Below are 14,030 nucleotides of genomic sequence, written 5' to 3'. Positions count from 1 at the left end.
TAATCCTCATCTGAATGACTTCCAAACCAAACCTGTAGCAATCACTTGCTAATTCTGTTGTCAAACATGGCTTGGTGTCACCAGCCTCAACAGTAATGCTGTGCAGTGCTGAAGGCGGAGTTGGGGTCAGGGTGGGGCGGGGTCAGGTAAGGGGGCGGGGTCAGGGACAGCCACCGGCTCCTCCCTCACTCTGGCCCTCCGAGGGGACATTGTTAGTGGAGGCACTTTCAGACTCATGCCTAACTGACTATAAAATTAGTTATCTGTGATTACATGCAGAGCTTTTTGTTTTACCAGTGTTTCCTGGGCTTTGGCGTCATTAAGATTTAATGGGATATTTTAGACGTGGGAACCTTTGTGTTTTTCCATATACTTGATAGGGTGCAAAATCTCCATTAATGGGAAATGAAACCCCAGTAGTCCAGTCAACCCGTCTCATACTCCTGTCCACATGGAGCCAGGAACGTGACCCAGACGCCAGAGACGGATCTGTCCAATCCCATTCCCCCCCAGATTAGCCTCATCCCAACATTCACCTTTTAATCTCAGCTAGCGTTTGCCTGACCTGCGCTCACACCTGCGACTTCCGAACGGTGGAGTGGAGAGAGGGAGAGGGTGGAGTGGAGGGGGAGAGAGAGAAAGAGAGAGAGAGAGAGAGAGAGAGAGAGAGAGAGGGTGGGTGGAGAGAGGTGGAAATGAGGGGGTGGTGTGCTGAGGGAACGGCGCCCGAGAACGAGAGGGCGGTAATTATTTCCAAAGGTCATTCTGTTAATGACTACCTGCTCGGCTAATGAGATTCTGCAAAGCTCCCTCACGATGTTTTGCCCTCGTATGGTTCTCCGCATGCCGAGATGTGTGAGGGAGCGCGTGCGGGGCGTTCGCCTCCTCTCCAGTGTCGCCTGTCTGAGGGAGACAGGGAGGAGGAGGGGGGAGGGGAAGCAAAAAAAAAAAAACCCCTCAGACGACACAGAAGCGTGGACTCAGGTTCATTAAACATCTTTCAGAGCACTTAATGTTGCCAAGGAACACTAATTAATTGGACTGATTTCAGTTTTAATTTCTCCTCAGAGTAGCCGTTTTCGACTTAATTAAAAGATATTTTGCTTGTGTGGGTGCTCACACGTCAACCGCGTGTAGCATATAGCCTCTCTTGCCTCTTGAAAATGCCTCTTTTCCTGCTTGTTTGCGCAGTCGACACGAGAAGTCTAAGAGTCTAAGCTTGGGCCGTTAAGGTTTTCTTTTTTTCTTTTCCTCGCAGTGTGGCCGTCGAAGGCCTGTTCATAACCCCTCACAAAGGGCCGCTATGTGACTCTTCCCTGGCTTGCCGGTAGCCCCTCACATAGAAGCCTTAAGCTCTGATCAGATAGGCTCAAGTGTTTGCGGTTACCAGGATTAAGGGAAATAAAACCTCTCCTGTCCTTCACCCCTGTTCTGGGGGCACGTACATTGCGGTCAGTACTGTACGGTGAATGGTCATTAGACAAAATGATATGTGAGCCCTGGACATTTCTTGTTTTTCGCGTTGAGTTTGGGATTAGGGGCCCGTCCAGTTAAGCACACGACCTTTGGGGCAGGAGGGAGGAGGTGGAGAAAGTGCTTTCGTCGTGAATGGGAGACTGACAGAGCTGAAGATCTGAGTGTAAAAAGGAAGAACGTAAAAATATGATACTTCAGAGAGCTTCCTTTGGTTACACTCGTTTTTGTGACGAGGTAGAATTTCCTTCGGCTGTATCCGTTCAGCGACGATACTGTGTCTCGCGGCAGGAGGGATGAGCTACGACCTAACTCTTTCCCAATCCAGATGAGCTAAGGCATATTTCATATGGATGGGAGGCCTCTGGCAGCCTTTCTAAGCCATACTGCGGGAGCTGAGGGGGTCCTTTGTGTTCACGAAACCCTCAAGCGTCTCTTGTCTGTTTGGACAGACGGCCACAGGACAACTTGTTGTATTTATGCCTCGTGGCTGATGTAATGTAGGGGGTAAAAAACAAGTTCATTTGCATGTGCTCTCTCTCTCTCTCTCTCTCTCTCTCTCTCTCTCTCTCTCTCTTTCTCTCTCTCTCTCTCGTGCTCTTCCTCTCTCACCCCTCTCTCATGTTTTCCCCACCCGTCCTCTGATTGGAAACAGCTGCAGACCACTCACAGTAACACTTAAAAAAAACTAGTGCAATTCAGATGGCCGGGGGGGAAAGGGGGGGCTCTCCCTCTCTCTCCCTCTCTCTCCCTCTCTCACCCTCTCTCTCCCTTCCCGCCTCTCCCTCCCTCTCCCCTCTCTCTGTCTCCCTTTCTCCCACTCACTCCCTCTTTTCTCCCCATGTGTGTGTGTGTGTGTGTGTGTGTGTTGAGCGTGCGTGAGAGAGCATATGTGTGTGTGTTTTTTTTTAGTATTCTTCCCCTAATAAATGCCTCAAAAAAAACACTAGTGGACTAAAAATAGCCCCGGCGCTAAATTTAGCTCTCAGCTTACTGTGCTGGCGAGGCGAATGGAGAAGAATAGGAGAGGAGAGACAGGGTGAGCGTGCAGGCCTCTTTTCATTCAGCGCCTGCTGAATGGCCGCCCAAGGCCGGCTAAGACACGAGACCCCTACCCCCCCTTTCCTACCAGACCTCGGGGGGAGAGGGGGGGGCAATAAACATTCGATCCTCGGGATAAAGGTTTGCCAGTGTCCGTTTGGGTTTTTCATTCTATATTTTTCCTGCCTGTACTCTGGAGAAGTGCTGTTGAAAGGCTCGTTTGACTTCATTAGCCTGGGGAGGGGGGTTGTGAAGGCGACAACGACGCCGTAAATGGCTTCCGAGCTTTTCCGTGCGTTTTTAAAGCAGGAGGCAGATTAAGACACCGGGACGAACGTTTTACTGCGCGTGTGTTCACTCAGTTACACAGCCTGGAGGAACCGAGTGTGAATTTTTATCTCGTGTCCGAAGGCAAAATAGAATGTTTGGAATGTGGGTAAAGTAGCCACAGGATTTCATGCATGTCCTTCTGTCTGACGTCCCAGCAAACGAACCTTTCTTTTTTTTCAGTTTTTAAATTGCTTAAAACACGCCGGATTCTGGTTGCCAGTGCGAGTGAAGAGATGGTCTATTTTAGGCTGTGGGGCGTATGTGGCAGTCAGCTACCCAGCCTGGTTAGGGTGTGGAAAACCAAGGTCACAGCAGAGAGGTCAGGGGTCGGGTCATTGTTCCTCAAAGCCCTCGGCCGTTTCCTGCTGTGCAGCTGCGCGATAAGAGGCCCGCAGCGCACAAACGCTGATAAGTGACGCTCGCGTGTGCGTGTAGGTGGGCGTGAGCGTGTTTTCGTGCTTGCGGGAGGGAACCTCGACCTCGCCACAACCCCAAAAACACAGTTTGTTGCACAAATAGGTACGTCGGGGTGTGTGTATGTGGGTGTGCCGGGATGTTTGTGGGCCTGTGTAGGTGTGTGAGTGGTGCTGGTGGTGTGTGTGTGTGTAGGTGTGTGTGTGTGTGTGTGTGTGTGTGGGTGATGTCAGAGCATCCCTCTGCATATAAAAAAAAAAAACAGAAAAAAAAGCCAGATTGGTAGCAAATAGGAAGGCAGCCATGGAATAAGCCGGTCTTCATTCCGCCCAACTGAGGAGTCGTTCTGCGGCTCCAAGGTGCCTCATAAAATATGAACGCCTCCACTGTCCTCGTCATTAATACAGACCCAGTGGAGGAACGTGAAGTGTAATCAGCAGGCACCGCCTCTTGAGGAAGACACAGAGCAAATATTGTTCCACAGAAGACAGCGGCTTCATGCTAACTTGGTCGCACATTCGAATCTTTATATTAAGGTTGTGAACATGGAACATTCCTTTTAATCATTCCTAATCTGCAGTAACAGTGGCAGTAAACCTCCAGCCATCTTCTCTGTGCCTTAAGGAAATTACCCTACTAAAATCTTAAGCCCCCAGATCCAGTCTATGCACTTAAAACCAGTATCATGAAGCAATTCACTGCTCCCCCCCACCCCCCGTTCTTCACGCATTTGAATGTCGTTATGAGGACCAGCTGCGGGTTCTCGAGCACAGTGCCACCCGGTTTACCATTGTGCCACTCCGCTGTGCGGGCCCGCCCTAAGGGCCTTTATACTGGGATTAGCCTACATTCAGCCCCCAACCACAGCACTTATCTGCGCGCGTTGGTTTTTTCCTGCGCCCCCCTCCCAATATGATATGAAGCACAGACAGCTGTAATTACATCCTTAAAGTGTGGTATTGCTTTAACTGTGGGCTGATGGGTCTTAAGCTCGTCTCTTTGATACTTGATTACAGTGAATGGGGAGGAGGCTTGTTTTTCCTTTTTTTTCTTTTCTTTTTTTTTTTTTTTTTTTTACAGAATCACAATTACGGTAAAATAGCCGATGTGCCGGGTTTGGAAGAGCCAAAAAGCCCCTCGCTTTCAGAGACGTGGTGGAAGGCGTGTGGTGGCCGTATGAGCAGAGATGGGCATATTGTCTCCTGTGAAGAGAAGCGGTCTTTAGCTCCCGCACACGGGGGTGGGGTGTGTGTGTGTGTGTGTGTGTGTGTGTGTGTGTGCAAGTCCTTGTCAACTTAGGCTACATCGCAGTGCATTTAAACTGCAACAACCCTCCAACCCTCCAACCCCCCCCCCCCCCCCCCCCCCCCCCCCCAAGCCACCGGAATGGTGGAGTGCCTGCTTCCAATGAACCTGCCACTCAGGCTAGAGGAGACTCTTGGTTCTGTAGAGCGGAAGGTGCAGGATGAACGCGTGGTCAGTCGGTCTGCTTTGCATGTGTGTGTGCGTGTGTAACCAACCCGCCCCTCCCCTTCCTGCACTGACTTTTAGTGAGGCACCATGAAACGAGGTAGAAGAGCGGGTGTAGCGCTGCACCCCACTTGTAAGGGTCTCCACACACACACACACACACACACACACACACACACACACACATGGCGGAGGTGGGGCTGCCACAAGGCATGAAGTCATTCTTGCTGGCCTAAGACGACCACCTCAGAGCCGGCAGCTTTTAGCGGGCGTCTTCAGACCAGGGTGGAAAAAGGGTTTTGGTCACACCACGTGCTGAATAAGGCAAACCTCCCAGCTGCTGAAGCGCGGATGTCGTCCGGAAGCACACGCTTTTCATTCAGACCTGCTAACACGATTTAGCGAGGAAAAGAGGCTCTTGAGTATATAGTTTTACCAGAGACCCAGGCAGCGGCGCTGTAGTGGTTCTGCCTGACGGGCTTCTCCTCTACACACTGTGAACACCCCCCCACTGCCAGCCTCCCTCTCCTGCTCCTTCTGTGAGGCCCACCACCAGCAACACGAGCACACGGACCGGTCCTGACTCCACTACACCCAGGAGTCCCCCCTGAGGTGTCGGTAACTTGTTATAGGCAGGAAGAGTTCAAAGTGGGATGGATTCAGGGATTTTTTAAGGCTTCTGGATGAGTCAGTGTAAGAGCCTGACCCTCAGCTTGGCCTTCTCGACCTGACGTGGTTTATTCAGTCGATCGAGGGTGTTTGGACTCCACCTAATGGCTGCGTCAGAGACCTGTGTGTGTCGAGACACGCGCGCACACTCATCCACATACATGCAGCGGGCTGAAGGTTAGAGAAGATGAGAGTATGTAGGCCACTCCACCTCCACCGCTCTGGAAGGAGCCGGAGGGAGCGGCGAGAGGAGGTTGTTTAATTAGGAGCGGGGGCCTCAGCAGGGGTTACTCCCTATGTCTGTCTCCGTCCCCACCTCCCGTACTGCAGCTCGACCTGGGCCTGTCACCCATTCTACCTTCCAACACTTCCACTTCCCCTCTCCTCCCCTCTCCTCCTCATCTGTCCTCTGCTCCTCCGTTCCTCTTGTTCTCTCTTGATGTTTCTAGCTCAAACCCTCCATCACTTTCTCACATACGTTCTCTCTCTCTCTCTCTCTATTGTATGGCTTCCCACTGCCTCTGTGCCTCTTCTCCCATTGCTAAGCCGTTTTCCACTTTGTTAGATTGATTACTCCTCATCAATAATGTTTTGGACGGTGGATCATGCGGCTTTCATCTACTGAAGCTATTAAGATGTCAGGCAGGGAAATGATTTCTCAGTGTGCCGAGAGCACAGAGAGGGTTTGTTCTCTACAGCAGATTATTTTTAGCCACGCAAACTGGAAACATTAAAGACACAGAGTGGTGTGTTGGGAAATTGATTTAATTGTCAAGCAAGGGGTTTTTTAAGCAAGTTTTTGAGGGTCTTTTGTTTTAATTAAAAACTGTGTCTATGTGCGTTACTAGCATTGAACTTTAGACTGTTAAAGATGGACGGATAGAGCGGGAGACCGACAGAAAGAGATGGAGGGATAGAGAGGCAGGGAGATGGAAAGAGAGATGAATCAAGAGCCTATGAGCCATTTATGGCCATCCTCCGGATACAGACTTGTGATTGGCTCTTCCTCTGCCCCCTGCAATAGTGTGTGCGTGTGTGCATGTGTGTGTGTGTGTGTGTGTGTGCACTCATGAAGGCTGGTGACAGGTGTGGGTGCTCTGACAGGTGCACATGTCTGGAATGAGTGGCGTAGCTGCTGGCCTCCGGGGGGGGGTGGAGGGGTAGTGGGGGGTGTGGGGTGCTGTGGCAAGCCCCATGCTGGCTCTTAAACTGCCGGGGCCTGTTTGAAAGCTCCCTCTGCCAGCACGATCCTCCATCAGTCCGACACCGCCTCTCCACCCCTCAACACCACCCCCTCGCCCCCCCACCTCCTCCAACCCCCTCCACAAGTGCCAGTGCAGTACCTGCCTGCTGTTAGCACTGCAGTAAACCTAAACATCACTGGAGCCATTCAGGTTTATTTAAAGACCGCTCAGACCTAAGGAAGCCCAGAGTTGTAAACACAGAACACAGCTTGTTTGCTCATATACAAGTTGATTCTTTAGTCTAAAGAAAATAGCATCACAAAATCTGTATTTTGTCAGTAATTTTCCTTGATTTAGATTAATTAGAATCTTGAAATAATGAAATATTACAAACATTTGGGTTTTTGATTGATTATTACGAGAGGGTTACGTTTCTTATAATGTAATGATATTAAAGAAGGAACATTTTACAGTAAGCCAATAGATGCATTATATGTCCCTGTAGTTTTCTGTGCACTTCATTCTTGAAAGCTCTTGATCAGCTCATAATGATAAACTGAAGACGGTTGTCATTGCGAAACACCTATACAAGTATTTCCATTCCCTCCCAACACCTTCTGTTCAATATGTCACAGTAAAGACAGCATCTAACCCATCTCATCTCACTCTTTTTGTCAGTCTTCATCAAGTCTTGACGTCGGCAAAGTAAATTTAATTACGGGGTGTGTGATGCAGACGGACAGATGAAAGGGACGCCGTGTGTGCGGACGCGCGCGCGCGCGCCCCGACCGCCACCGTCGTTCGCGAGCGCCTGCGTCCCCCGTATACGCTAATCTCTCTTTATAGTCGGCCGCGCGGCGCTTTGATGAGGCGTCTCGCTCCGTTCGCTTCGACTAAGTCACGAGGGGACACGCGGTTATTTGTGTACGTGACGCATGCAGGCTCGTGCCAACGAGCTCATTTAGCAAATGTCTGTGAACTCTCGGTGGAGGGCCGGATTGTGCTGCTCTCGCTACGTGCAGCGAGGTTACAGTGCACACGTGTGGCTCCCAGACCCGCCGTGTGCCGTTACTTACTGCGAGTGTCATTTCTACTAGAAGGTCGCCATCAGGTGGCTGGGAGGGTAACTGCTAGTTGGGAGGGTCCGTGACACTGTTGGCGGTTCTGAATCTCCTGGATTCGGGGCTGTATTTGATGTGTGTCCTTATGTCCCATGACTTTTCTTTTTGTTATAACATAAGTTTTTATTTATGCATTTTTTCTTGTTTTTTTTATGATTTCATATTAGCACATGCTGGTTCTATTCCACTGCTTACTGGGTGTACATTTGTTAGAAATTATATTTTTCATATATATATTGTACATATATATAGATCTGTAGATCTATAAAGGTATGCCTAATATTTGTCAATAGGCAACTTGGTTTAAGTTTAAACCCCCATGGTCTACATATCAAATCAACAGTTGTTGCTATGAAACAAAAAATATTTAGCACTGAGACACTGAAATGAAGAGCTTCAACACGGGCGTAGGCTTTGAACGCCTGAGACGTGCCCCGCCCCTCCGTCAAGCATGTCTAACGTTGGCGCCTGCGTCTGACCGCTGTGTTCGCAGACGTTGCGGAAGAAGGGGCTAAATGGCTGTGACAGCCCCGACCCGGACGCGGACGACTCGGTTGGTCACAGTCCCGAGTCAGAAGACAAGTACCGCAAAATCAACGAAGACATAGACCTAATGATCAGCAGACAGAGACTCTGCGTAAGTACCTACCGTCCATAAACATCGCTCTCATTCCTCCTTCTTTCTCTCTGTCTCTCTCTCTCTCTCTCTCTCTCTCTCTCTCTCTGTGTCTCTCTGTTCCTTGGCCTTCAGGCGTTAAGCAAGAAGGACAACAAAGGTGACGAGAGCCTGGAGCTCGATTCTGCTCTGGCTCTCACGCCACGCACAGAGGAGAAATACAAACAGATTAACGAAGAGTTTGATCATATGATCAAGACTCATAAGATCCCCGTAAGTACAGCAGCAGCAGAAAGAGGCTCCGAGCTAACCGCGGCGCTACCGTGCTAGCGAAGCACTAACCGAGGGCCAGCTCACCGGAGGGCCGGCGGCACAGAAAAAGCTGGCGGTTGCCTTTGAGAGCTAGCATGTTCCTAACTGTGCTCATTGAAAGCTGTTACTTGCCGTTGCTTGTTGATCTCTGTAGGTTTAAGTTTGGGGTTTTTGTTTGTTTGTTTGTTTGTTTGTTTGTTTGTTTTTTACTTTTTTGTTTAGTTTTGTTTGACATGCCCAGTCATAAAAGTTTTACTCCTCAAAGATTGCTCACCAAAGTTCTCGATGACAAGAAACTTCACCGACTTATTTGTGCATGTTGTCACAATTTATATGTAGTGTGTACAGATGTGCTTCACAACAATGGACAGTGCTTATAATTATACCAAATTTAGCCAAAGGTGCCTTTTAACCTCACATGTAGTTCAGTTCTGCTCCATGTTACTACAGTGCTGTCTGGCCTGGTTGACTGTGACGGTTTCGTTTGCATGGGTTTCTTTCAACCTCTCACCAGAGCGTGTTAGTTGAAAGTGCATGCTAGTGTGTGTGTCTGAAATAACTCAGCATAAAAACAGCACGGCACAAACAGTCCAACACGCTTGCAGACAAGTACACACACACACACACACGTGTGTGTGCCGCAAGACACACATATACACACATTCACACACACACGCATGCACACACACGCACGGACATGCACACACACACGCACGCGCACCGCAAGGCACATAGCAAGTCTGAAGAGAGCTGATGTTATGCGATAGCTCATTTCTTGTGAAATGAACACTCTCAAAGACCCATTGAAGGATGTGACGTAGCACTCTGGTATATGAAACACGACCAGTTTGATATCTAATAAGGACACACTGAACTGTGAAAAGTATTTTAATACTTTTTAATTTAAGCTTTTAAATTCTGCAGCACATACAGCCTTCTCTGTAAAGTTCCTAAGGGAGGGAGGTGGTCTCGGGCGGGGTCACCAACATGGAGACCAGCGCGATTACCGTGGCAGCGATTACCGTGGCAGCAGTTACCTAGCGCTGTGGCAGGGACGAGAAGGATGTCACCAGCCAAATAACAACCTGATGTAGAGGCAGAGATGGGGAGAGAGAGAGACGGAGAGAGAGAGAGAGCGACCGAGAGAGGAAGAAACCCAACACCAAGCAGCTAGAAAAACTAGAAAAGTCAGAAGAGGAGAAGTGATGGAATTGAGGGGGCAGTCGTGGTTAAAATTTAGCAGTTAAAACAAAGGGTTTCTCGAAATGCTAAAATGTGAAGTCCTCTTTTGGATCCTTGGTGGAAAATAGGAGCGGGCACACCTTGGCCAGAGCAGGGAGGGTCAGGGCAGACTGGGCAGACGCAGCAGGCAGAGAGGAAGAGAGGAGCTCCCAGAGACCTTCAGCACTGAAGGAAAATATTTGCCTAGCTCCGAGCAAGTGATTACTCTGGCCTTGTGGGCAGGGAGTGAAAGGGAGAAAAGAGGGTGGGTATGGGGGGGTGATGCGGGGTACTCGTCTCTGGTTTCTGCCTCCTGATGCCCCCCAGATGAGTACTTAGGGACCCTTAGGACACATGGCTGCAATTAGGGGGCTATTTTCTCCTTACAAAACACAACACGGAGGAGGAAGAGCTCACTCGCAACGGCTCCTCAAGGTTAAGCCTCTCTCCTTGAGTGACATGGTAAATGAGAGAAGATCGGATCACTCTCTCTCTCTCTCTCTTTCCCCCTCTCACTTTCTATCTCTCTCTCTCTCTCTCCCCCTCTCACTTTCTTTCTCTGTCTCTCTGCCCTCTCTGTTTCACGCCGAGCCTGTTTCAGTCCTGTCTATTGATTTGGGACTTGTTGGGTAACAGTGGATAGAGGTAGACAAAATGCTTTTCAACCAAATTCAAGATGTCATAGGTGATAGTGCACATCACCCAGGTACTGCCCAGATAACAAAGCACTTGTGAACACTTGGATTAGCACAGATAATGTAATTATTCTATCCTGTCATCTTATTATGTATGGTAAATAAATAAAAACATACACCTTTGTTCATACACCTCTCTGTTTTTCACAATACAGCAGTTTCCTATGTCTAGTGTTTTGAACCACAGAAAGTAATAGTTGTAGTTCCTGTCCTAACCATTAGCTTTCTCTACATGTTTGGCCTCTCTTTCCCATCAGGCTGTGCCCCCCTCCAACTACGAGATGCCCGTGTCCATCCCAGTGAGCAATCAGATCTACAGCCACCCTGGTGGTTCCCTAGGCAACCATAACTTGGTCCCATTGGCCCACCACAGCCTACAGAGGAACAGCATGTCCCCTGGGGTCACACACAGACCTCCAAGCACAGGTAACACCCAGGCACACACGATCGTCCCACTCTCAGAGCCACGGCCGCTCCAGAACCCTCTTCGTGCAGTTCCTCGATGTGCATGCGTTACAGTAGCACCCCCTGGTGGTGGTGATGGCTCGCGCACCCCCCCCCCCCCCCCCCCCCCCCCCCCACCCCATCCTGTGATTAGCAGTCACGCTTGTCCTGATGCAATCAGCCTGCTGCTGAAGGAGCTCTGGCCAAATATGAGCACTGGCCCAGACCCGGGTACTGCCAGACCACAAATACTGCACCGCTGACTTCAAAATAAAAGTCATTTGTCTTGGATGCCGAGGCCTGCCCCCCCCGGGCCACGAGTCCGTGGCAATGCCCCCACCCCCACCCCCACCCAGCAGTCCACACCACCTCCACTCATACCCACCACCCATCACCGCTGCAGCCCCCCCACCGCCCATCACTCGCGGGGGCGGAGCCGGCGGTAGAGGTGGGAGACGGTTGCGGTCGGAATGAGTGTAATAAACGACGTGCGGTTGGGATGTGGATGCCATGTGCCACGAGGTGATCGAAACGTCTCCTCCTTTCTCTCCCACTTTACCCTCTCCCTTTCTCTCTCTCTCTCTTTCTCTCTCTCTACACTGTAGGTGGTCTGATGGGGGCCGATCTCACCACAGGCCCCGGCACCAGTGCTGGTAAGGACGGCATCCCCACCTACTACAGTATGTCCCCTCTTATTCACATCTCTTATTCACTAACGCCTCACTCTCTCTCTAGCAAGGCAGCATGTAGGCCAGGGCTGAGCTGACATGCGTTTTCTTGCAGACCGTCAGTCATCAATGTCCGATTTAAGTTTTCAGTGTGAGGGCGGAGAGAAATGTAAACACAGTGCTAACAGAAGACCAGGCTGACCAGCAGAACTGAAATCGACTGTCTGTCTGTCATTCGTGTTCTACATAGTAATTACAGTCTAATAAACATTAATGATTTAACGACAGCTAGCTTCAATACAACACCCATTAACAATAGCAGTGGCTATAGAACCCCGGGCGAGAGGCTTTTGTGTGCATCGCTCCAAAAACATTTTGCTGGAGTGTGTCATCAGCGTTTTGGTCGAGCCTTTGCGAACGTTGTAAGAGGGCCGAACGGTGCCGTCGCCCGCCGTGTCTCTCCTCCTGGGCCCATGTGTTCGTCGGCCATCCGTCACGGCGTCCGATCCAGTAGCAACACGGCGTGGCTCGCGGCCTTCACCTCATCAGGAGCCATTGGGCTCTTTTACTTTTCTGATAGGATAACTGCTAGCATATGCTTGGAGCACAAGTGTGTATATGGAACTGTATTTTTATATGTTTTTTTTTTCGCTAACCCATAAATAGCTTTTGGAATGTATGTGTGTGTGTGTGTGTGTGTGCAATCCACTTGAAAGGGAAAGTTACAGTGCATGCGGACACAGACTGGGGCTTTGACTTGTGGTTGCCTCAGAGACGGCTTATGCATGCGCGCGTGTGCATGCCGTGTGTGTGTGTGTGTGTGTGTGTGTGTGTGTCTGTGTGCCTGTGTCTGTCTGAACCACTCATCAGTGGTCACCACGGAAGCATGGCTTCTATATAAAAATCAGGACAGCCGCTTCTTGGAAACTGGCATGGCGTTCGGCCCCTGCGCAGCTGGATAACCTTGTCTGGCCCCACTGTGGCCCCAGGGGCCGTAAGATGGGGGTGTGAGACTACGGACCCTGCGTCTGCCCCCTCTCCTCACTGCCCCCTCATACAAAAGTGCCACTCATGCCGATGACCCCTCTGTCTGTGCCCCCAGCTCTCCTCTGTCAAACGCAGCCATTGTGTCTCCGAGAGGCCTAACACAGGAGACACAGTGTGTCCCCGATCGGGCCGTCCGATCGGAAACGAGGACCAGGGAGTGTCACGCTGGACGTGCTCAAACGTCCCATTCAGGCCTCCTTCGGATTCATGGCCCAAACCGTACGGGTGCAGTGTTAATCCAGCCGACGCCCCCCCCTTTGCTCTTAGTCATGGCTGAGGTTTGGAGCAGTGTGCCAGCTGTTTAAAAATCGCAGTTGACTTGAAGTTGCCGTTAAAATGTCACTAGAGTTAAAGAGGATTACCACAAGAGCGTCTTAATCACAAGTCTTTCTGGGAAACAGTGCAGTGTCTTGTACTGTGGTCTTCACCGTCTTTATTGTCTAAACCGTCTTTATCGAGACGCCATTTTGCACTCTAGCATTCAATGCATTAAACTGTCTGTACCGCCGTGCGTGGCATGCGTTCACACTCTGGGGGGGCGCGTCACTCTGACATGGCCGAGGTCCGGCGGACGCTTCATCGGACGGATGAGGGCGAGGTCTCAGCCACCGGCCTTCTACCATCGGTTGACGCTCATGCATAGCACGCTTCGGTCAACAAGCGCGTGTCGTGGCCCCAAGCCTTCAGCTGCGCACAGCTCAGGGTCCGACGTGGCCGTTAGACCGCGGGAAGGAGTCTGTGATTGTCCGGGGCCTCTGGGCCCCACTGGCCCTTTCCCAGAAACCCTGGCCAACCGCGTCTACAGTCAGGCGTCTACAGTCAGGCGTCTTGCGCGAAGGCCCAGAAATAGCCTCGCATTCTTTATCAACACAACACATCAGGCCATCAGCGGGTGGAGCAGGACGCTGGTATCTGGCCAGCTGTCATTTTTAGCACTTCCCCATTATGGGTGACAGGAGGGAACAAGCTGTAGCAGAGAGAGAGAGAGAGAGAGAGAGAAATGGAGAGAAATGGAGAGAGAGGGAGAGTGAGAGAGGGATAGAGAGAAAGGGAGTGAGAGAGAAAAAGCAGAGAGAGGGAGTGAAAGAATGAGAGAAGAGAAAGGAGAGAGCAAGAGAGAGAGAGCGAGGGAGAGAGAGAGAGCGAGGCCTGTCAATCATTCACTGAGCAACAGAACAGTTTGAAAGACAACGTGTTGCATTTTGGTGTTGCACACTCAGCCCTTGTTCACGTCTAATCCGTCACCCGTGCTGGGAAAACTCCAGCCTTTAAACTCCAGGCGAAACCCAGAATGGTTATAGGCATCTGACAGTGGCTTCCTACCT

General features: G+C 50.5%; 1 protein-coding gene across 10 annotated transcripts in view; it reads left to right on the top strand.

Moving 5' to 3' along the window:
- The window catches only part of mef2cb (myocyte enhancer factor 2cb), a 56,353-nt gene that overhangs the window by 33,896 nt on the left and 8,427 nt on the right, over positions 1-14,030 (top strand). For 2 of the 10 annotated variants that reach the window (XM_076997701.1, XM_076997696.1), the window contains exons 4-7: positions 8,196-8,255; positions 8,454-8,591; positions 10,804-10,972; positions 11,596-11,643. In XM_076997701.1, coding sequence (XP_076853816.1) covers positions 8,196-8,255; positions 8,454-8,591; positions 10,804-10,972; positions 11,596-11,643 — 415 coding nt within the window. Of the gene's footprint in view, positions 1-8,195; positions 8,340-8,453; positions 8,592-10,803; positions 10,973-11,595; positions 11,671-14,030 lie in introns of all 10 variants that reach the window. The other 8 variants (XM_076997700.1, XM_076997695.1, XM_076997705.1 and 5 more) reach the window with 5 other exon arrangements.

The sequence above is a fragment of the Brachyhypopomus gauderio genome, chromosome 3, assembly GCF_052324685.1.
Source record: "Brachyhypopomus gauderio isolate BG-103 chromosome 3, BGAUD_0.2, whole genome shotgun sequence".
Taxonomy (NCBI): Eukaryota; Metazoa; Chordata; class Actinopteri; order Gymnotiformes; family Hypopomidae; genus Brachyhypopomus; species Brachyhypopomus gauderio.
The sequence above is the reverse complement of the archived record's forward strand: the minus strand, read 5'-3'. Positions and strand labels throughout refer to the sequence as shown.